Genomic DNA, 23,681 nt, shown 5'->3' with positions numbered 1-23,681 from the left:
AGCGTCAGCTGCCAGATGTGCGAGTGAATGGCCCTTCAGACGGGTCCAGCCTCAGACAGTGTGGAGTGGAGAGTGTCGTCCGATCTCCTGACCCATCGAGTTCGTGAGCATAATAAATGCTTGTTTTACACCACTGCATTTGGGGATCACTTGTCAGTAGCCATAGTAACCACAGCATCACACAAAAGCCACTTATAAATATGTCTGAAATAGAGGTTTTAGAAAAATTTGTTTTCTTCTGGGAGGGATAGGCTAAATAACGCAATATTTTCCTTTCACGGGCACCATCAAGTTTAGAAAACGAACTAGATTTCTTTCCCTTGTTGACTCAGAGTATATTGTCACTCCCATGTGCTGGAGGTTACGTGATGTGGTTCGACACACATCAGAATCAGTTTCGAAGGCAGCCTGACCTCTTTTCTGTGCTGCCTACCTGTGTCTGGAGCTGCCTCTGTGCGTTTCCACATCCGTATCCTGTGAGAAATAAAATAACGTCACGGTCAAAAACCAAGCTCATCTTCCCCATCTCCTCTGTTCTTCTTCCTCTGTCAGCACCACCATTGTCTGCCCCATAGTTTAATGTAGAAACCAGAGGGAAACGTTGACCCTCATTTTCCCACACACGTCTGGATGCATGGGGACGGCTGTCGCCAAGTCCTGTGGCTTCCTCTGCTGTGTCCCCATCCCCTCCCCACGGCCCCTAGCTCATTCGGACCCACCCCCACCTCCCTGCTGCTATAATCTGCTTCTTCGTCCCTGGCTCTCTTTTTTCCTAGATTCTTCAGCCTGCAGGGTCACCAGAATTTTCTTTTCAGAGCAAAACTCTGTCACTGCCTTGTTTCAAAAACGGTTGTGTTTACAGGATGAGAGTCCAGGCTGATTTGTATGCATTTCAGAACTCTCCCTGACTGGCACCCGGCTCACTTTCCCTTTGTGTTCTTTTCTTTTAAATTGGTAGACTTAATTTTTTTTTTTTTTTTACTGCAGTTCGCAGAAAAATGAACAGAAAGGACAGAGAGTTCCCATATAACCCTTCACCCTTTCACCTCCCAGTTTTCCTTATTATTAACATGTTGCATCAGTGTGGTCCAGTGTTACAATCCATGAGCCAAGACTGATACGTTATTACTAACCAACGTCTATCATTTGCCTTAGGGTTGGCTTTTCGTGTTGTGTATTTCCATGGGTTTTGACAGATGTAGACAATGACATGTATCCACCATTATAGCCGGCGTAAGGTATAGAAAATATTGTCTACAGAATACTTTCTCAGCCCCAAACATCCTCTGCGCTCCCCCGATTCATTCCTCTCTTCCTGACCCCTGGCAACCACTGATGTATATTCACTGTCTCCAGAGTCTTTGCCCTTCCTGGAATGTCATATATTTGGAATCCTACAGTCTGTGGCCTTGCAGATTCTTTCGCTTAGTCGTACGCATTTAAGGTTCATCCATACCGTTTCCAGGCTTGATAGTGCAAGTTTAGTTCTGAAAAGTATCCCCCTGTCTGCATGCACAAAAGCTTAGCCTTCCGCTCATCTGGTGAAGGACATTTTGGCTGCTTCCAAGACTGGGCAGTTATGAACAAAGGTGCTATAAACATTTATATGCACGTTGTGCTTTGTTTTGCCTTTTAGCCCTGCTCCCCTCCTATGTGCGGGTTTTTATACGGACATAAGGCTTTTAACTCCTTTGGGATACTTTTAACAAGTAAAGATGCTTTTTAATGTAATTTTACATTTTGAATAGGTAATGTATCCGTGTGGTATTAAAAAGGTTTACCCTCCCGTATTGCTACTCAGTCTGATTCCCATCCCGCATCACCCTTTTTAGTAATTACTTGCACATCCTTCCACTGTTTCATGCAAATGCAAACAAGTGTGAATACTTAGCCTTATTTTCTTACTTTTTGCCACAAAAGTAGCGCATTATATATACTCTTCTGAAACTTGATTTAAAAAAAATTTTTGTAATGTTTATTTATTTTTGAGAGAGAGAGAGAGTGTGAGTGGGGGCAGAGCAGAGAGGCAGACACAGAATCCGAAGCAGGCTCCGGGCTCCGAGCTGTCGGCACAGAGCCCGATGCGGGGCTTGAACTCACAAACTGTGAGATCATGACCTGAACCGAAGTCGGATGCTTAACCGACTGAGCCACCCAGGCGCCCCTGAAACTTGATTTCTAAATAGAAAATTTCAAATGCACAAAAAAGGTCTACATTTTTTAAAATTTAGTAACATTTTCTAAAGATTCTTCTACATTTGTACACAGAGATCATCTTATTATTATTTGTTAAGGATGCATAGTGTCCATTGTGGAGATATTCCGTAATTTTTCAATCAGTCCTCTATTGGTGGACACTGGGCCTGTTTTCTAGTCCAGAAGTCAGTCATGAAGAACCGTGTATGTAAGTCATTCTGTACATGTGCGGGTATAGTCTCTAGATACACCTGGCAGATGTAGGATCGCTGGGTCGTGGGGTAAAGTTTTTGTACTAATTGCCCTCCAGAAGGGTTGTACAATTTCCTGCTTGCTTTTCTGCCCTCCTTCTTAGTCTTCCTCTCCCAGCTTGCACCATAGGCTCCAGCTACATTGAGCTGCTCGTCATTTCTTGAACAAGTAACACATTTGCATTTCTTTGTGCTTTTGTTAAGAATGCTCTTCCTGTCCTCTCCTCTCCTTGGTAGATGCATCCTTCAGGGCCCACGTACCAATATCCTCACCTCCCTCTGGCCTGCCCTCCTTCTGTGAACATGTACTTTGTGCCTGTTCTGCCATTATAAATCAATGGAAATTTACAATTGCCTGAAACCGGTGGGATGAGTCTGGCCTCAGGTACAAGGGTCTTGGCTTCCAGGCTTGTCTTCCCCATTTCCTGCATCTTGGGTCTTTGAGTCTCTTTGAGACTCAGTTTACTCATTTGCCAGATGGAGATCATAACACCCACTGTGTCTGCCTTACAGATTTTTTGGTGAAACACATGGGAGCTGATATTTGTAAGTACTTTATAGACTCTAAGGAGAACATTGTAAAAAGAGATTTTTTTTTTTTTAAAGAATTGACTAGTGTTGAGAGCTTCTGTGACTCCAGGTCTCAGTTCCCAGACTATCTTTAGCATTTGGTTCTGAATCTGCTTTTCAATTTGACTCTTGCCTTCTCTCTGCCCCCTTTTTAAAGTAAGCTCTAAGCCCAACATGGAGCCCAACATGGGGCTTGAACTCAAGACCCTGAGATCGAGACCTAAGCTGAGATCAAGAGTCGATCGCCTAACCAACTGAGCCACTGAGGTGCCCCTACTCTTACCCCTTTAATTCCTTTTGTTACTTTCCCAAGTACAGAATGGTGGGCTCTTTTCCATAGGTGAGCCCACCAAATATCATGTAACTTTCATAAAGTTGTATGAGCCCAACAACTATCATGTAACTTTCATAAAAGCTCTCATTAGCATACAGAAATTATTTCTCTAAACTGTGAAGAGTGAGAACTTCCTATAAACTCCCATCTATTTCTTAGCCATTTCACAACATTTTAAACGTATATATTCTGCAGTTTCCCTAGAAACCTCATACTTGAGTTTTGAGGTTCCAGGAATTCATTTTCTGAGAATAACCGTGCACTAAAAGTCATCCTGATTACTCATCCACTGACCCGCCTACCCTTCCAGCTGGCCCGTCCTTCCAGGCGGTCCTCCCGTCCAAGTTGTCCACTCACACACCCGTCCTCCTTCCTTCTGTCTGTCCATCAGTGTACTCAGCCACCATCTACTCTCCGTCACATTCTCTTTGCTTGAGACAACGGATAAAAGAATACAGAACAGGATCCTTTAACAGAGTTCCTCCATTTCTAAAATTACACTGCATGTTTTGTTTAGCTCCACAGTTGGAAGATTGGAGCATTTTTTAAATGTTCTTTAGTTTCTCTCTCTCTCTCTTTTTTTTTTTTAACAATTTCACTTTGGATGCAGAGTGGCATGGATCCGTGTATATCCATTTGTGCTCTCTGAGGATGCTATACCACTACGCATCACAGAGCACATCTCGACTTTTCCTCAAGCCCTGCTCCTTTCTGTAGATAGGAGTGTTGAGGAAGCAAATGAGTAATTTCCTGGATCATGATGTTCTCTGTGTGTGTGTGTGTGTGTGTGTGTGTGTGTGTGCGTGTGCCTTGTAGGTGGGTACGTATGCCTATTTTCATATGGTTGGATTTTCTATTTAGGAAAAAATGGATCCAACATTAGAATACTGCTCCCAAAACCAATGCATTTCTTTGTTTTAAAAAATGTTTATTTTATTTTTCAGAGAGAGAGAGACAGCGCCAGCATAAGTGGGGGAGGGTCAGAGAGAGAGGTGGACAGAAGCTCTGAAGCAGTCTCTGTGCTGACAGCAGAGAGCCTGATGCAGGGCTCCAGTTTGCGAACCGCGAGATCATGACCTGAGCCTAAGTTGGATGCTTCAGTGACTGAGCCACCTGGGTGCCCCATACAAAAACCAGTGAATTTCTTTTTTTTTTTTTTTTTTTAATTTTTTTTAACGTTTATTTATTTTTCAGACAGAGAGAGACACAGCATGAACGGGGGAGGGGCAGAGAGAGAGGGAAACACAGAATCGGAAGCAGGCTCCAGGCTCCGAGCCATCAGCTCAGAGCCCGACGCGGGGCTCGAACCCGCGGACCGCGAGATCATGACCTGAGCCGAAGTCGGATGCTTAACCGACTGAGCCACCCAGGCGCCCCAAAACCAGTGAATTTCAATTAAGGTTGACCTGATTTATATTTGGTGCCCAGAGAATAATTATGTCACCATTTGTGGAGACAGAATTCTTGATAGCCAAGTCAGATTTGACACATCATGCTTTTTAAAAGAGTCTCTTATTATTATTATTATAATATAATAACCCTCTTCTCCATTTTCCCCCTTCCTTTAAAGTTTAAAGTCTTCATTGTTTCTTCCTCTCTTTTTTTAAGTTAGGTTTAATTTATTTATATTTTCCTCTATATAAAGTTCTGTTTGGGTTCAGGACCCCCAGTGAGATTATACAACTTCCACAGTTTGGGGCAGGTTTTTGGTAGATCACTTCCTTTTTTTCTTGCCCAATGAAAATACTTTCAAGAAGAATAGAAAATTACCCATTAATGATAGCTGGTGACATTGTTAGTAACATTGTCCAGATGGCAGCTATATTTGTGGTTCGTGGGATGTGTGTGTGTTTTGCGGGGGAGAGCGTCTGAATTTCATTTCCGAAGATTCCCTCTTAAGGTGGGAAAGCACGAGTTATTCTGGAATCAAAGAGAGCTGAACAAAGCTCTATGTGGCCACCGGGGGGGACTGGGTGCCGGTCTTCCTATCTGCTCTTTGTCCCCAGAGCAGGAGCCTCCAGCCTCGTGTAGAGCAGGCGCGTCCCCCTCACCTCAGGGGAGCGTGGCTTAGCAGGGAACTTCCTTCCACCAGTCCCCTGTCCCAAGCCTGTTTCCGACCCCAGGCCTTTGCATTTGCCCATTCTCAAAGATCTTAAGTCCTCAAGGGAGTATAAGGCCCTGCTTCTAAAATGTGGCTGACACTCTTTTTTTGGTCATTATTTAGAGTCATATGAACCTTAAGGGCACATTTTCAAAAACCGGTCAAGTAGCCGGCAAGACACTGGGCTAAAGAAGATAAAAACAAACCCCAAGAACCTCAGTGATCATGAGCAGTGCTGCTTTAGAGTTGCAAATTTTCTAAACCTAAAAATATTCCTCCAAAGCATCCCATTTTCCCTGTTCCCCCCCCCCCCCCCGCCCCCCCAACCCTGGGAAGTCTGGCTGAGTCATCAGCTCATTTCAGAGTGCTTTTTCACTGGTGGTGCCAGGGCTGTGTTCACCATCTGAGTACAGTAGGAAAGCACAATGGTTGCATTTCATTAATTGAAACGTCTATTGTGTGAGTGTCTCTGTTCCCCTTTCACTGGGTGATATCCAGGAAGGGTGTGCACCGGAATGTGCAAGGGGTAGGCACCAGCGTGAAGCTGATTTTGCTTTTTCGTTTTTGACACAATCACAGAAAATAATAAAGGGCTTGCCCTGCAGGGGAATTGTCTTTTGTCGCCATCCCCAGGGCTTTGTCAGGCAAGGCTCATCTTTTCTATCCTCCAACCTGGCACGTGTCCCCTGGAGCCACCTGAAAGAGTGACAGGCTCAGTGCAGGCAGTACCTTTAAAACCTCAGTGATCAGCAGCAGACAGTGCCGACATTTACAAGCCTGCCTCACCGTGCTCCCCGCTCCAGGCAGCCTTATACGGTTATGTGGCCTTGGCACCCAGAAGTCACACAGCTGACAGATTTGTTTTATGAGAGGCTGGTTGGGAGTGGCCGTGGGCAGCAAGACAATTTGCTCATCTCTGTCGCTCTCTCTCTGCAAACCTCTTAAGCGGCTTAATCACCGAAGCTGAGACCAGAACCATCCCTGTAAAGATTGAGCTTTTGCGTGGTGAACGTGTTCTTTCCCCTTTTTGTTTTGGGTAGGAATTCTGGCCAGGAATTTTGACTTGAGGAGCGAAACTGCTTCTGTCACGCTGAAAGAACATGTCAGGTGCATTTTGGATTTGCTTTTTTTTTTTTTTTTTGGTGAGACCTTCCCTGCTGCCTGAGATCCCACTCCCACTTACCGTCTGCCTCCTCAATAGTGATGTGGCCGTTGTGAAGATGAGTGAATTTTATTAAAAAAAAAAGAAAAACGGTGACGGGGGCACCTGGGTGGCTCAGTCGGTTAAGCGTCTGAGTCTTGGTTTTGGCTCAGGCCATGAACTTGCAGTTTGTGAGTTCAAGCCCTGCGTCAGGCTCTGTGCGGACAGCGCTGAGCCTGCTTGGGATTCTCACTCCTCTCTCTCTCTCTCCCTCTCTTTCTGCCCCTCCCTGCTCTCTCTCTCTCTCAAAATAAATAAACTTAAAAATAAAAAAGAAATGACTGCCTGCAGAGTTCATGTTCTAGATGGCTGACTTTACACAGTTTAGCTAATTACATCTTGTGTTAACGTTCCCTATTTACGAGGTTTGCTCCCAGACGAGGATTTTAGATAAGCAATCGTGACCATCCTCTTTGATCTGGGTGTGATTCGTCAGATTTCAAACACAATGGAGTGTGTGTGAATTGTAGCCACAGAAGGGTCCTTGTTAGGCTCAGGCTGCTGCAGTCCGTGACAGAGATGCCCTAAGGGTGTGTGTGTTACAGGCTCCGAAGGGCTTGGGTGCACCGCCCCCCCCCCCCCCCCATCTCCATAACCCCTTTGCTCTGTAGCATATGAGGGGGATCTGTCTGGTGCATTGGCTTTCCGCCTGGTGTTTAGGAGGGGCCGATGTGGCCCATCTGGCTACTTGGGCATCTCTTTTCTTCCTCCTCCTTCCGAGTTTGGCTAAAAAGTGTCAAGTTGGCTGCAAATATTTTGAACTCCCACGAAGACCATATGGTCTTTTGGATTCAGTTTTCAACATTTTTATCAGTCAATGCTTACTGAGCTCTTGCAGTGCTGTTACTCAATGCCTTCGCAATAGCTTCTGTGAGTGGCACAGAGGGGGGAATGTTCCTGGCCCCGTCTCTGTCTCTCTCTTCTCTGGCTCTTACCTCTCTGTCAGGAGCGCCTCGATGTCTGGCCCGTTTTTTCAAGATCAGCTCAAATGACACTCATTTGATAAATCCTCTGGCCACTTAGATAATTTCCCTCTTTCTGTTGAACCTGTATTGTGTCCCTCTGTTCTTTGTTGTTCACTTATTCCTTCCTTCCCTCCTTCCTTCCTTCCTTCCTTCCTTCCTTCCTTCCTTCCCTCCCTTGAAAAAAGATCTGTTGATGCCTAGTGTGTACCAGATTTGGGATATATCACTGAACTAAACCACAAATATATCTCCTTGCCCCTATGGAGCTTACCTTGTGGCTGGGGGAGATAACATACATAAATGGTATATGCAGTACATAAGCCAATTATACAGTATTTGGAAGGGGATAAATGGAATGGAATGTGGAAGAAAAAAGCAGGAATGGATTGCTCAGATGTACAAGATTGAGGAGGGGGAAAGATGGATTACACATTAACTTGACAGGCCTCGGTGATACCTGCTGAGGTTGGCCTGGTGGTCATGGTAATTTGCATGTGTGCTTTCTCCTTGTTTCCCAACTGAAAGAACAGGGATTAGGCATCCTTCCTGATTTATCTGCAAACAGTGCTTAGCACAAAATGCCTTCTGTGTGGTTGGTGCTCTGTAAATAATTGGCAAAATGGAAACGAATGTGTAAAAACGAATTTGAGAACAGATAAATAAACCCATTCTTCTTTTTGCTTCCTTCTTGCCCGTAAAAATAACTTTATGATACGTCTGCGCTTAAGAATCTTAAATTCCTGGGGCGCGTGGGTGGCTCAGTCGGTTAAGCAACTGACTTCGGCTCAGGTCATGATCTCGCAGTCCGTGGGTTCAAGCCCCACGTCGGGTTCTGTGCTGACAGCACAGAGCCTGGAGCCTGCTTCGGATTCTGCATCTTCCTCTCTCTGTTCCTCCCCTGCTCGTTCTCTGTCTCTCAAAAATAAACGTTAAAAAAAAATTTTTTTTTTAAAGAATCTTAAATTCCTTCCATATTTACTCATTCTTTTCAAGACAGAATTTATCACTGGAACTGACTCAGTGTACACAGAGGGGTTTGGAAAACGTTGGTCGATGCCTGAACTGCTTTTTACATGAAGAATACAATTTTAAGATATAAACTGCTATCACATTTAGAAGAGCACAGAGGACCGTAGTTTGTTCATGGCTCTGGCTAGGTTTTTGCTGTAAAAGAAGCGTTTTTCAAAGTAAACAACGTTCAGGAACTAGGGAAAACATTTCAAGAGTGCATTTCATTATCAATTTGCCGTGAAAAACTCAAGAGCCTCTTGACAGCCTCTGGATTTAATTAGCTTTCAGTCTTACCAGTATTTATCCAGTGGAACAACATCATCCCAGCGCAGAGCAGCACCTTCCATGGATTATGAAGACACATATGTCACCTGACCAATGAGTGTGCATGCCGCCCGTGTTTTAGCTCTTACCCGAGGCTTAGACGTTATGGAAGATCAATGCAGAATAACGTCCCGGGCTGTGTTCAGTCGACACAACTGGGTCGCGAGTCAGAAAAAGATCCGAGGCCACAGTTGACCGATGCTTTCAGTGCCCAATTTAAAATGTAAATGGTTGCCGCAGGTGACGAATTTCTCCCTTGAGAGCCAAATAGCGCTGTGCAGCTTGAGCCCTGGATTCCATGCCATAGTCAGCAGGTGCCTTATGGGCCACCCAGGTTAACGTTTTTCTCATTTCTCCAAGGGAGCTGTCTGTGCCGTGGGCCCATCGTGGGGAGGGAAAGGGTAGAACCAGCAGGCCGGGCTTTGAGTTAGCTGGTCCCCCCCCCAACTTCCATTTGCCTCAACGCACCGTGACCGCTTTTACTGTCTTCATGCTTCTACGTAAGAGTTCGTGCGAAGGCAGGGTTCTAAGGCTAAAAATATTTCGAAAAACAAAATCGCTTGTTCTCGATTAGCTCACTCATTTTCCAGGTAAAGACACAGCAGCCTGGAGAAGGTAAGATATACAACACCACATGGTGTGGGTCTTGCTGTCCTGATCGTAGTTAGAAACATGCCCTTCTGGGACTCTCTTCCCCTGTGTCCGCTGCATAGGCTTAGTGTGAGAATCAGATGGGACAGACGGGGAAGCACAGTGTATAAGAGAGCATTTAATGCATTAGTTAAATGTAAAGCTTTATCATCACGTTCCCTTTTCTACCACTAGAGCAAACGTGAAGGTTATGAAACTAGGTTCCAGGGAGCCCTAGGGATCATTGCCAGGAGCATAGGGACCCCCCCGGCCTCACCCCCATCTTCGTCAGGCAACACATTTTCCTTTAATCTGCTTTCTATGTTAGGCCTCCGAGTAAAGTTTCTTCTGTAGTAAGGTTCAATAACTTTAAAGAAGTTTGAAAGCCACTGATCTGGAAGGAATTTTGGAGATGGGAATAAATGGTTATGTTTGTTTAAAATGCTTGTGCCCTGAAGCATCTGTGCCTGCTGAAATGACCAGACAGCGTATTCAGGGCACAGATGGGCTGCATACCTGGTTCAAGAAGCTGATTGCTGGGGTGCCTGGGTGGCTCGGTCAGTTAAGCGTCCGACTTCGGCTCAGGTCATGATCTCACAGTCCGTGAGTTCGAGCCCCGCGTCGGGCTCTGTGCTGACAGCTCAGAGCCTGGAGCCTGTTTCAGATTCTGTGTCTCCCTCTCTCTCTCCTCCTCCCCTGTTCATGCTCTGTCTCTCTCTGTCTCAAAGATAAATAAACGTTAAAAAAAGAAGCTGATTGCTATAAATGCGAGAGCACTGTGGATAAACTGGGCTTGAACTGGAGACTGAAACCTGATTGGCACAACTGCACCTCACTCTAGAGACCTCTGAGCTTGCGTTGAGACCTGGGGTATCTTTTAAGTCTTGTGTTCCCAAGGCCTTTCATTTTCTGGCTCTGTTTGCAACTGATGTAGTGGTTCCGGTTAACTACCAAGATGGAAACTGAGTGGTTCCTGACGGGTGATGGTCCTTTCTTTCCTGTCTTTGTTTTCTAGTGCACGTACATTTCAATCGACCAAGTTCCCAGGACCCATGCTATAGTGCTAAGCAGACCTGCCTGGCTTTGGGGGGCAGAAATGGGAGCCAATGAGCATGGAGTGTGCATAGCCAATGAAGCCATCAATGCCAGAGAACCAGCAGCTGAGACCGAAGCCTTATTGGGGATGGATCTGGTCAGGTACCACACAGTCATTCTTTGAAACAACTGCTCAGAACAGGTGGGGGAAATGGGAACGGGATTTATTTCCCTCCAAACCTCATATTTTTGTAACACGGTCCTCCCAAAGGAGACATGTGTCTTTTGATAAGTTTGAGGTGATAGGAAAAAACAAAAAAGGTGGATTACAGTGGAATATTATTGAGCAATAAAAAATAACCGAGTGCTTACACATGCTTCAGCATGGTGGGTTTTGAAAACATCGTGCTAGGGGCGCCTGGGTGGCTCAGTGGGTTGAGCGACCGACTTCGGCTCAGGTCATGATCTCTCGGTTTGTGAGTTCGAGCCCCGCGTCGGGCTCTGTGCTGACAGCTCGGAGCCTGGAGCCTGTTTCAGATTCTGTGTCTCCCTCTCTCTCTCTGACCCTCCCCCTTTCATGCTCTGTCTCTCTCTGTCTCAGAAATAAAGAAATATTAAAAAAAAAAAAAAAAAAAGAAAGAAAGAAAACATCATGCTAAGTAACAAAGCCAGACACCGGAGGTCGCATGTTGTATGATTGCATTTACATGAAATGTCCAGAACAGGCAAATCCATAGTAGCAGAAAATAGATTAGTGATTGCCTGTGGCGGGGGTGGGAAAATGGGGAGTGATTCCTTATGGATATGGGGCTTCTTTTTGGGGTGTTGAAAATGTCCCAGTTAGGTTGTGGTGGTAGATGTGTGAATGTACTAAAAATCACTGAACGGTGTATTTTAAGTGGGTGGTTCATGGTTTGAAATGTAGCTAAAATATACAAAAGAGGGAAGGCTGCATATAAAATACATAACATACCAAGGAAGAAAGAAGAGATATATGCCCCTCCTATCCTTCTTCATCTCACTTGTCCTTTTCCCTTTTCCTTCTCTACCGGGCACTACATAACAGGAGGCAGCAGACGCGTCATGGGCTCGGTGGGATGGGGGCCTCTCCTTGGTCACCACCGTGCCGTGAGCACCGGGACTTGTGTGCCTGGCCTGTGGTGGCTGATCAATGACCGAGTTTGGAGTGAACCACCAAAGGCGAGGGTGGGTGGGACCGAAACGACACTCTGAACTGGCTTTCTTTTTTTCGGAGATGGTGAAATGCAACAGACTCATGGCCTCGTTGAAAGAATATTGGGCTGGGAGCCAGGGGCCTTGGTTTTCCGTGTGAGTACACCCAAGTTACAGCACCCCTTGGGACCACAGTCTCCGCATTTATTCGAGGGGAGGCCTTAGATCGGATGACCTCTAAAGAACCTCCCAGAGCCAACATCTTACACCAAGCATTCGCGGTTTTGACACTTTGTAGGACTTCCAGGGAGAAAGTGTGCATTTATACAGAGACCTCTGTGGTCCATAGCTTCCGCCAACCGATGGATAGGTCTATTGACCTTCCAGGAATGGGCACACTGGGCTTGACATACCTGTGTGAGAGTCATGGACTGCAAGTAGGGATCCTTACAAGTAGTTTTCATAAAACAAGAATTTGAACTTGGGTGCATCTAACTCCAAGATCCAGAAAAACGTGGACTGAGCTCATAATGTTCAAAGGATCTGAACTGCACTGAAGGTAGATGTCAGAGTGAGACTCTAACCTTGGCCCAGCGAATTCCATCCCTTTTCCTGCCCCGGTCATGCCCATAGTGAGGTGACATAGCCAAAGGGAAAGTAGGCATGGGACCAGAAAGATGGTGTTCTCATTTTGAGTCACGTGAATTTGCCCCATCTATGGGGCCAGAGCACTGTGAAAGGCTTTGGAACGGGTCTCTTGATATCGGGTAACTTGTGGCCCTAGACTACTGTAGCCCGGGTGCACCTGTCCCCTCAGTCTTGCTGTTGTTTGCATCCTGATACAGTGGAGCAGGCTGTCCTGTCCTTGGCCCATGGCACAGAGGCTAAGTGGGAGTGGCCAGGTGTATCGTTTTCCTTGGTCCTGGCACAGAGGGTAGGAGGGTCTGATCAGAGTGGTGTCTGTGGATGAGTGCTGAGGTCCCGCTGCCGATGCCATATGCAGAGGGCACTAGGGAAACTCCCGGAGCCAAGGTTCTTGCCTTGTGGGAGGGCAAGTGCGCGTACTGGCGCCTCAGTGTGGAATGCAGCGGGCAGAACGACAGGAGAATGAGCTAGAAGCTGCAAAAGAGAAGTCACGGCTTCCAAAGGTGGTGTGCCCCTGGCTAGGTATTCCCACGCTCCTAGCACGTGTTTGCCTGGGCAGATTGGAGCCCTGTGAAGGCCTCGGGACAAGGCTTCTGCCTGGAATGCGTGCATGAGGCAATGTGACCAGAGGCTGCTAGGCATCTGTGAAAGGAAGAAGGGGGCCCTCCTCGGGGCACAGCTCGGGCAGATCAGAGAGGTGCTCATATAGCATGCTTGTTTCCTCTGGATCCTCAAGAGCAGGTGAGGGCTTGCTTCTGTCGGTCCTCTTTGGAGAAGATGACACCCACCAACAGAAAAGTCTGCTTAAGCCAACCGTCTCCTAAGTTTATTTTGTATCACTCTGCTAAGGTCTTAGGGTTCAGCTTTGCAAATCAGTGCCTTTTCACCAAGTCTTCCTAAATAAGCTAAAATTGAGAAATGCCCAATAAATGGATATATAATTATCTGACTACGAAGATAAGCCTGTCACGAGAGCAAGTCTGTCGGGGCGCCTGGGTGGCTCACTCAGTGAAGCGACCGACTCTTGATTTTGGCTCAGGTCAGGATGTCAGGGTTTCGCGAGTTCAAGCCCCACGTTGGGCTCCCCTCTCTCTCTGCCCCTCCCCTGTTTGCATTCTCCCTGCCTCTCCCAAAATAAATACATAAACTTAAAAAAAAAAAAAAAGAGAGAGAGAGAGAAATAAGTCTGTAGCATTATCTTTTCCTCTTCCTGGCAGGACAGTGGAGGTTCCTTCAGCAAGAATCAGGCTGGGTGAGTTTTAGAGACGATTGCTCGCATGATGAAAATTCCCACAGAGCTGGCTTAGGCTGCCATTTTAGCGGGCACCGTCGTCTCTGTTCTGAGGCGCTTGTGTTCCTGCCGCCAGAATTATGATTGGAAGCAAGAGATGAGTCAGTGGACACTTACTGAGTACATTTCAAGTGCCATCCTCTTTCACACCAGCCCGAGAGGGGCGTAGTCCCGTTTTGACATTACAAATGAGAAAATCACGTTCCCGAAAGGTTATGTTACTTAAGGTCACACTGCCAGTGGGTGGCACACATAGAATTGGGAGCCAGGTCCCCGTATCTCTGAGCCATTGTTTTTCGGCCACAGCGTGCTGCCTCTCAGACCTACGGACCCCCTTGGTCCTGGGCAGTTGTGTTTGTATTTTCACAGTCAGTATCTCGTACACCTGTCTTCATAGAGCCCAGGGATTAGGTACCTGTTTTATAGGTGACATAACGCGGAGTTCAGACATATTATGGGACTTGCCCGAGGTCACGCAGAGGGCTGTTTCTGTGCCCTCTGTAGGGGGCCGATTACTTGGAAGGGCTGGGAGCAGACTGCTGTTTCATTTCAGAAGAAATAGGTACTTTTTGATAAGTGACGCTCTAAGCCACACCAGGAGAGGCAGGCTGATAGGTAGGAGGAGAGATACGCAGAAAAGGATGGATCACGTCCCACCAGGCACCCATTCCCTGTGAGATGACGGAGTAAAACATATGTACCGAGGACAAGGGCTGGCAATGGAACCCTTTGTTACCAACCAAAATGCCTGGTGTAGAGTAACAGAGATCAAGGCTGCCCTGCTCACAGGTGTCCTTTTGCCCGGAGGCAGGAGGGAGAATAAGCCACAGAAAGGGGGTCTTGACACGGCTAGAGCTGAGCTGGCTGGCATCATGGGAGTCAGAATCAGAAAAGAAACAGAGCGTTGGCTGAGCTGCCTTTCACGAGGGAGAAGCCACTGGGTTCCTGAGTCTTCTGTTTGTGTGTGTGTGTCGGGGGGGGATGGGGGGTGCCCAAAGACAGAAAACACCCCCACGATTTGGAACCGAATGCGTGAGAGACGCATCCTGAGCTCAAGTGCCGTGAATCCGTGTATCGGCCTGCATATTTCATACATTTACACGTGACAGCGTGCTTCATAACTCAGCTGCACCCCAGGCTTTGGTTACTGTGGTGAGAACCATAGCGTACGAAGGGACTGAGGGAGACTTCCGGTCTTCTTACTTCAGGCTTGGTTTGGAAAGAGGGACAACAGCCAAAGAAGCCTTGGATGTCATCGTCGCCTTGTTGGAGGAACACGGACAGGGTGGCAATTATTACGAAGATGCACACGCCTGCCACAGCTTCCAAAGCGCGTATCTGATTGTGGATCGCGAGGAAGCCTGGGTGCTGGAGACCGTGGGGAAGTACTGGGCTGCTGAGCAGATCACAGGTGAGCGGTGTGGACGGGCGGGGGTGGGGGGGGAGCTTCGAGGGCAAGAGAGGCTCGGGCGGATGCTGCCTGGACGCGTAGGAGTCACCCTGGTGCGGCAGACCCCCTCTGTGCCGTATCCTCACTTCTGGGCTCTGCTTCTGGAAAGAACCTGGGCTGCAGAGGTGTCAACACTTGGGAGACACGCTCGTGACATTTCTTATTTTCCGCTTGCTTTCTGGGCAGGACCCGGCTGTGGCTACCGGCCGTTTCGTGACCCAAATGGTTACTCTGTGACTTGGCCAAAGGAATGGTGATTATCCCATTCCATTCAGTGAGTGAACCCCTACAACAGGGAGCTGCCCCTCATCACCCGTAGCCCTGTGGCTCCTCGCACTTGGAATGTTCCTCTAAAAGAGGCGCTCGGATCTGTGTGAGGACCGTGGACTGCCTCTGGGACAAGCTCATTTCTCTGTGAGACAGTGTTTCTAGAAGCGCAGAGGCCTAGGGGATCCATTCGGAAGGATCTTGTGCCCACACAGTTGTGGCTCTGTGCTCCCTGCAGCACTTTGTTCTGAGACAGTTCCGAGGAAGGAGATGTTAGAGGGGGTTGTGGTTGTCCTGTCTCATCACTTAGCAGCCTCATATTGGAGACAGGATGAGGTCCCAGCATGGGTTAAAGGGTTTCCGAGAGGACGAAGGAATTCTAGGAGAGAATCGGCCAGTGAAGCCCCCCTGACGCTCCTCAGGACTGGATGACAAGTACCTAGACGGTGTGCCGCCATTTCTCCCCTCCTGTGCTCACGGCACACGCGGCTAGTGGCTCGCCACCCTCTTCTCGTGTTGAACCTAAACTTGGGCTTCAGTTTCTCAACTGAATTTGTCAGGAAGTCTCTTCCAGTTCCTCAGAATTGATGATAGGGATGAAACCTGTTTTCCAGACCTACCCAAGGGGTGATTGGAACCAAAGCTGACCTGAGTTAGAAGCAGAAGATCTACTGCGATAGTTGAGAGTCAAGGTTTTCTGTGGCCTGAGTCAGTGCAGTGATGAGGGTTTCTGTAGACGAGGGGTGTGTTGGATGCTCTATGTGGCTGGCTTGCGGCGCTTGCCTGGAGGAGGGTGGCTTCTTCGCATTCTCACAAGGGCACCGAATGGGCTGGTGGCACCCTTGCAACAGTCCCAGAGAGTTTCTTCACCCTCACGTGCCCAGCATATACCTCCTGGTGCCTGTGCCCCATCCCTATGGCACTTACAGAACTGAGACAGCCGGTGTGGCCGCTGGATCACTGAGCCTGCTGCAGTGCAAGAACTTTAAACTTTTTTATCAAAAAAGTTCTAAGCTGAAGCCTTACTCTCCAACGTTTCTGGCAGGACGGCTAGTGGTCCATGCTGAAAAAGCAGTCATATATTGCTTTTAAATAGAACTTAAAACTTTTTGATCTATACCTGCATTTCAGAAGCTTAGTTTCTCTTCAAGATGCAGCTTAAAAAACCCATCTCCTCAAAATGCGTGCTTTCACGAAACATTGAAGTAAAAGCTCAGCCATTCATTCCTTGGACTCATTGATCTCATGTCCTCTGATCCCAGCAGCGGTGTGAGTGCAACAGGACTTGATGAAACTAGGCCCTGAATGCTAACATTCTTGGGAGCAAACATATATTATTTTTAATGTTTTTTCCGTACTTTTGAGAGAGAGACAGCGAGTTGCGGGGGTGGGGGGGTGGGGAGTGGAGAGAGGGAGAGAGAGAATCCCAAGCGGGGTCTGCACAGTCAGCACAGAGCCTGACTCAGAGCTTGATCATGAAGCGTGAGATCATGACCTGAGCCGAAATCAAGAGTCGGACGCTTAACCTACTGAGCCACCTGGGCGCCCCGAAAGCAAACATACATTATAAATCAGCCCTTTAGGAAAATAATATCTGTGGCGTTGCTCACAGGATTTTTTTGGATAGCTTAGCATGAAGAATGCCAAAAGCCCCTTTTTAGGCCAAAGCTCCTTTTTATTTTTAATTTTTTTTTAAGTAGTTTTATTCTTGTGTTGTCCTCTGAAAAGATGAGCGGCAGAAGGCCAATGCCCATCAGCTAGGAATACTTATTTTGGAAGAACAAATCAGTGGAGCAGAACATACTGGAAGAACCCTGTCCAGCACTGACCTTGTCTCTAGAAACTGGTTTTTAGGCAGTAACGGCTTGCGGCTTGTGGTTTGATCTCTCTCTCTACTTGATTCTCCCAAGAATTTAAAAGATCAGCACGCTCTCTGGAAGCAGCAAGTACGGATGGCCTCTTTTGAGCTACAACTCATAACTTCTTAGTGTTCTAGACAGCATCTTGAAGAATGAAGTCATCCTCAGTGGATTTGCAGCTGAGGCTTTGGAAGAAGCCACAGGAAGCCTGCCAGCCGATAGGGGAGTTTCATCAAGCTGGAGTGCACTCAGCATTCATGCGCTCCCGACTCTAGACTCTTTTAGCTGCACTTATATTTTTATGAGAAAAAAATTCCCATAGAATTTCTGCACTCATATACACGTACACGCATGGACACACACACACACACACACACACACACACACACACGCTCATACTGATATCCTCAGAGACGTATATTCGCAGGTACATTCCGTTCTTTTAAAACAATTCAGTATCAGTGCCACTGTGTTTTTCTAAATGTTGGGACCTGGAAAAAAAAAAGTTGAATGAAGAGGTGCCATCTTTGTATTTTCCAAAAGTGATGTTACTTGGGCAGAGGGTGGAGGTGTAAAGTGTTCCTTCAAGTGGAGGAAGCCTAAATTGGGGAAGAAGCAGGGCTATAGTTGTGATGTTCATAAGTCTTGTAAGTCGCGTCATGTCTCTTTCAAGAAACCTTTCATTTTTCCTATCGTTAATAGATGCCTAGGGTTTATTTAGCCCTAATGAGAGCTGCACAGGTTTCCTTCCGAGTGTGAATTTTAGATCCAGCGACCATTGCTCCTTTAAAATGTGGTAGTGCCCGGTCAGGACTGGTCAAACCTTCTGGGAGGTCTTCTTACAAGAGGACCAAGGATTGTGTTTCTCTCTTCAAAAATAGAGTCATTTCCTCTCTCTAAAGTCGAATCGCAGAGAAGGGATTCGCTGTAAATTTCCATTTCTTGATTAAGTCCTTCTAAGTATCTTTCCAGCTAACCGGACTTTGCACTCTCTACAGAGGGAGTGAAGTGTATTTGCAATCAGCTTTCGCTCACCACTAAGATAGACGCGCAGCATCCTGAGCTCAGGAGTTATGCTCAGAGTCAAGGCTGGTGGACGGGAGAGGACGAGTTCAATTTTTCCGAAGTTTTTTCTCCGGCTGATGACCACCTAGACTGCTGTGCAGGCAAAGACAGCTTAGAAAAGAAAGAAGGTGAGTTAGTATATCCCTTACGATTCTCCCTCTCATGCCTGTTGTCTTGCAGCTGTGTTTCAGAGAACTTGTCTGAACTTCGGGGGGTGAGCAAGGAGGTGGAAATGAGAACGGACCTTGTACATAGAGACGAACTTGTGTTGATGTCCCTGATGTGCAGGCAGGATGACGTATATCTATTGTTACAGGATGCTTCCTCATCCACGAGGGTTTTTCCTCCTTCTGATTCAAGTCATTGTGCTTGTCTTCGTGATAACTTACTGTAGCCTTCCTTCTACCTCAGCGTTTCACTCATTGCCTTGTCTTCCTGTATTTTCCTTTCTCAGTGGCCTGCTGAGCCTGGAGGGCAGGGAGCTGTCTTTCACTCATACTGGGATCCCCTCGTGGTGTCCATTATAGTCTTTTGCTCCGTGAACATTTGTTGAGTTGGAACTGTTGTTCTGAATTCTCTTCCCGAACCCTCTATCTCGCACCTAGCTGTTGACTTAATCAGAATCCATGTTGAGGCAAACGTGGTGACTGGATAGCTTATTACTTCTGTGCCCGAGCGGAAGCCCTTCCAAGTAAACCACTGAGGCCACATTTTATAGTTGCCAGTGATACATGCGTTTTGTAAGTTAGACCTGTGATCATTTAGAACAGGGGTCAACAGACTGGGACCTGTTGGCAATCCCCTATTTTGCAAATAAAATTTTACTGGAACACAGCCGTGCACATTTATCTAGGTGCTGGTTATGACTGCTTCCATGCCATATTGGCATAGTTGCAGAGTTGCGACAGGTAAGTTACAGCAAGGTGGTGGGGCCCATAAGCCTGAAATATTTACTGTCTGGTTCTTTAAGAAAAAGCTTGCCGGGGCGCCTGGGTGGCGCAGTCGGTTAAGCATCCGACTTCAGCCAGGTCACGATCTCGCGGTCTGTGAGTTCGAGCCCCACGTCAGGCTCTGAGCTGATGGCTCGGAGCCTGGAGCCTGTTTCCGATTCTGTGTCTCCCTCTCTCTCTGCCCCTCCCCCGTTCATGCTCTGTCTCTCTCTGTCCCAAAAATAAATAAAAAAAAAAAAAAAAGAAAAAGCTTGCCGATGCTTAACGTAGAAGAACATGTCACGACTTTGGCTGTAGAACTTAATGTATTAAGGGTAGGAAGGTAGGACAGTGATCCATTTTAAAATGGGAACTTCATGGGGCGCCTGGGTGGCTCAGTCGGTTAAGCGTCCGACTTCAGCTCAGGTCACGATCTCGTGGTCCGTGAGTTCGATCCCCGTGTCGGGCTCTGGGCTGATGGCTCAGAGCCTGGAGCCTGCTTCTGATTCTGTGTCTCCCTCTCTCTCTGCCCCTCCCCCATTCATGCTCTCTCTCTCTCTCTGTCTCAAAAATAAATAAACGTTAAAAAAAAATTAAAAAATAAATAAAAAATGGGAACTTCAAAAAAAAAAACTCCAAAAGTTAACAAAAAAACAAACCCAGCTTGATAAAAGTATATAATACCATGTATGAAGCAGTCTTGCCAGAACATCAAATCTAAATCTGATGAAGCCTCTGGACCTAGCTACGGGTTTACAGGAAATGCAGAGGATGGGAGGACATACTAAGTAACACCAGGGGCTGCTGTCTGCAAAGTGCAGACTGTGGGAAACTCTACAGGAGAAATGGCCCCACAAATAAAATGCAAGGGGATAAAGTGAGAAGCAGAGGTCAAAAGAGATTTCAGCTGTTATCAACCGACTGGGTCCTGATTTAAATCAATAAACTCATTCGTAAGACAATGAAAAATGTTTAACACCGGGTAGTTGAAGAAATCAAGGCTTTATTAATCCTTTTAGGTATGGCATATTACAATTGGAAATGTACAAAGAGGACGTGAGTTGTGTTAGTGAAGTTTAAGGCACCTCTTCTTTATGTGACGCTTTGATTCCATCTATGTGAACATAGACGGAAAGAATAGTGTTTTAACGAATCATGATCAGAGGGAGAAAACGTAAAACCGGGGTCCTTTGTAGCCAAGGAGTTGTTTACGCATTTATCTGAAGTCAGAGCCAGTACTCAAAATGGCTGTGAATGTTCTGAATATTTCTCTGTGTGTCTCTTTCCCACTGCAGACAGGTCATTCTCCAAATACAGTGCTGACTGTAACCAGCAAGTGTGTATGAGAGAACTTGCTTAGTGGATTGTGCATAGACTGCAAATACTTTCCTATGGATATCGTTCTATTGCATACTGTACTGGTTGAGAAATTGCTAAGTGCTACTTAGCGCAAGGAGACTCCAAAATAATATGGCTTCGAGAAAATGGAAGCTTATTTTTCTCCCGTGTTATGGTCTAGATGTATACGGCCAGTCCAGGGCTGGTGGGTTACCCGGCACCAGAGGACAGCCATACGCGACGTTTGACTTCCGGAAGCCTGTGGTCCGACTTGCGGGCATGTCCTGGGCAGCAGAAAGAGGGGCAAACAAAGTGAAGGGCGAACCGTCCTTTGTATGGAGGTGACGAGGAAGTTGCACGTAGCATTTCTTCTCCCACTGGTCGGGATTTATCATGTGACCCCGCCCGAGCCACAAGGGAAGCTGGGAAACATAGTCTGTAGCTGGGCAGTTATAGTCCAGGGTTCTGTAACTAAGAAGAAAAGGAACAAATGGATTTTGGTTAACAACTTGCCGCTATTAAAGCTTCTCTCTCTCTCTCTCTTTCTCTTTTTTTTTTTTTTTTCTTTACAGAAAGCATCACTGTGCAGACTATGATTGACATCTTACGGGATAAAGCCAGTGGAGTCTGTATAGATTCCGAGTCCTTCCTTACCACAGCCAGTGTAGTGTCTGTTCTGCCTCAGAATAGAAGCTCGCCGTGCATTCACTACTTCACTGGGACCCCAGATCCTTCCAGGTTTGTTTGAGACACAGCCGTGCTGGCAGGAAGTATGTGCTCCTCGAAAGCTCATCCAATGCGCACGCGCTGCGTCCCTGCACCTCTCTTTCTATAGCCGAGTCACATTTTTCAGTCGGCCCCAACGTGGCCAATGCAGCACAAAGAGCTTTGACAAAGGGGAGTTCTTGGCTGGAGTCATATCATTTTTATGACATCCGTGGAATCAAATTGGTTTAAATTCAACCGATATTTATTGAGTTGATATCATGGGCCAGGCGTTGTGCAAACATGCATGAGGGATGCAAACATACATAACACACAGTGAGACAGATGCAGGAATGCCCAAGATTGATCAAAACAATCAGTTCCTGTAAGTTAGAGGACCAAATAGCCCGGAGGCAATGCAGATTGAGGCAACGTCAAGGGCACTGACCACTTCTTTTTTTTTTTTTTTAAATTTTTTTTAATGTTTTATTTCTTTTTGAGACAGAGAGAGACAGAGCGTGAGCAGGGGAGGGGCAGAGAGAGAGGGAGACACAGAATCGGAAGCAGGCTCCAGGCTCTGAGCTGTCAGCACAGAGCCCAACGCGGGGCTCGAACTCATGAACCGCGAGGTCATGACCTGAGCCAAAGTCGGACGCTTAACCGACTGAGCCACCAGGCGCCTCCGGGCACTGACCACTTTGTAAGACATTGTGTTTTAGGGAGTTGCTTTCTGCCTACGTTCAGCAAAGGCATTGTACTGCCCAGTGTTTAAGAACCCAGCCTCTAGAATCACCTGTCAGGATTTTGAGTTCCATCTCTCTCACTGAGTGGCTGGTAAGTTACTTAACCTCTGTAAGCTTCAGTGTGCTGTACAGACCGGGGGTCCTGGGGATAATGTCAGCTCCTACTTCGTATGCTTGTGGGGAGGATTAAAGGAGATAATCCAAGTAAATAGACAGTAGGCTTAACTTTTCTTTTATTAAGACTATCTCTGATTTGCCAGGCAGACAGCAGCCCCACTCCCTGGTAACGTTCGGTCACATACACTGCAAGTCATGGCATCAGTGGCTTAGACACAGCTTTCCAGCGGTTTCTAATTCAGTTCATTATCAGAAGCACTTGGAGTTTTTGAAAAATACAGGTGCCTTGACCCAAACCTGTTGTATCAGAATCTTTAAGGTGGGCTTACGAATGTGTCAGGTCAAGACTGACCCTCAGCCTGGAAAACCATGAAGATGTCCTATTCTGATAGTTTCAGTGGTATTTTTTAGGGGTTCTCTTGGCTGAAAACACTCATCATTGTTTGTATATCGGGTGTCAGATCTTTGACTGCTATCAGGAAATCTGCAGCTGTTCAATTTCATTCCCTTTTCAGCTAAACATATTTATTCTCCTCTTACTGTTTCAGGAATAGAAGACAATGATGGTGTCTAGCTAGGGATGGTTTCTTAGATGACTCAGGGGAAAAGCCGAGTACCTCTCCTGACCTGTCGGACTTACTTGTAAATTACTGCCAATATCAGTAGATCCTTCTAGCAGGACCTGACTATTAAATTCAGTATAAGCTATTCCTAGTTTTTCGTCCACTCATTTATTCATTCAACAAGCATGTATGAAGCACCTACTGTGTACCAGATATCATGCTGATTGGGTATTAGGGATGAAGTGTATGCAAGGTAACAGGTGGCTTGGAGGAGATGATGAAGGAGCACGCTTCACTGAGGAAGGATCTCTTGCGCGCCGGGCATTGTGGGAAGAGGAAGAGTTTGTTAGGAATGAAAAGCAGGAATGACTTTTTGGGTAGAGAGACAGCATGGACGCATGCAGAGAGCCATGAAACGGTACCCTGTTGTAGATTATGTTTCCATCTCTCCTCTGCCCGCCAGCCCCCACCCCCCACTCTTCCAGTAAACAAGCCTGGCCACCCTCTCATGGCCTCCCACGGTGAACCTCCTCTCCATGGTATTCCAGTCGGCCTCCCAGGGTGCACTCCTGGTTGACCCGGCTGCTTCCTTTTGACCTTATCTCAAAGCTCTGGATGCTTGCTCTCATGGATGGCCCTGCTCCCGCCCTCTTGTCCATCCACCAGCTCTGGGGCTCGTCCTTCCTCTCCCTGTTGTCTGGACCTCCCTTCATGGACTCCGACTTAGCTTGCCCCGAACGCTGGTGGCTCAGCTGCCTCTTGGGAGCGCTCTGTGCCGCACCACAGGGGTACACATGGGCACTTAGAGCCCTTCTGTAGAGTGACTAGAATGCCCTGCCGTGTTCTTTAGTGGGCAGGAGCCTTTGAAGGAGTGGGTTGAGCTGAGGAAGGCCTGAAGTACCCGCCTTGCTCCTGATG

At 46.9% G+C, this 23,681-nt stretch overlaps 1 protein-coding gene across 2 annotated transcripts in view; it reads left to right on the top strand.

The window, feature by feature from the left end:
* The window catches only part of SCRN1 (secernin 1), a 60,165-nt gene that overhangs the window by 26,191 nt on the left and 10,293 nt on the right, over positions 1-23,681 (top strand). For both annotated transcript variants that reach the window (XM_053897655.1, XM_053897654.1), the window contains exons 3-6: positions 10,599-10,780; positions 14,936-15,138; positions 18,302-18,496; positions 21,208-21,373. In XM_053897655.1, coding sequence (XP_053753630.1) covers positions 10,599-10,780; positions 14,936-15,138; positions 18,302-18,496; positions 21,208-21,373 — 746 coding nt within the window. The remainder of the gene's footprint in view (positions 1-10,598; positions 10,781-14,935; positions 15,139-18,301; positions 18,497-21,207; positions 21,374-23,681) is intronic.

This window comes from Panthera pardus, unplaced genomic scaffold (assembly GCF_024362965.1).
Source record: "Panthera pardus isolate Hobbes unplaced genomic scaffold, ASM2436296v1 HiC_scaffold_8, whole genome shotgun sequence".
Classification (NCBI taxonomy): domain Eukaryota; kingdom Metazoa; phylum Chordata; class Mammalia; order Carnivora; family Felidae; genus Panthera; species Panthera pardus.
This window is presented reverse-complemented; position numbering and strand designations above follow the sequence as displayed.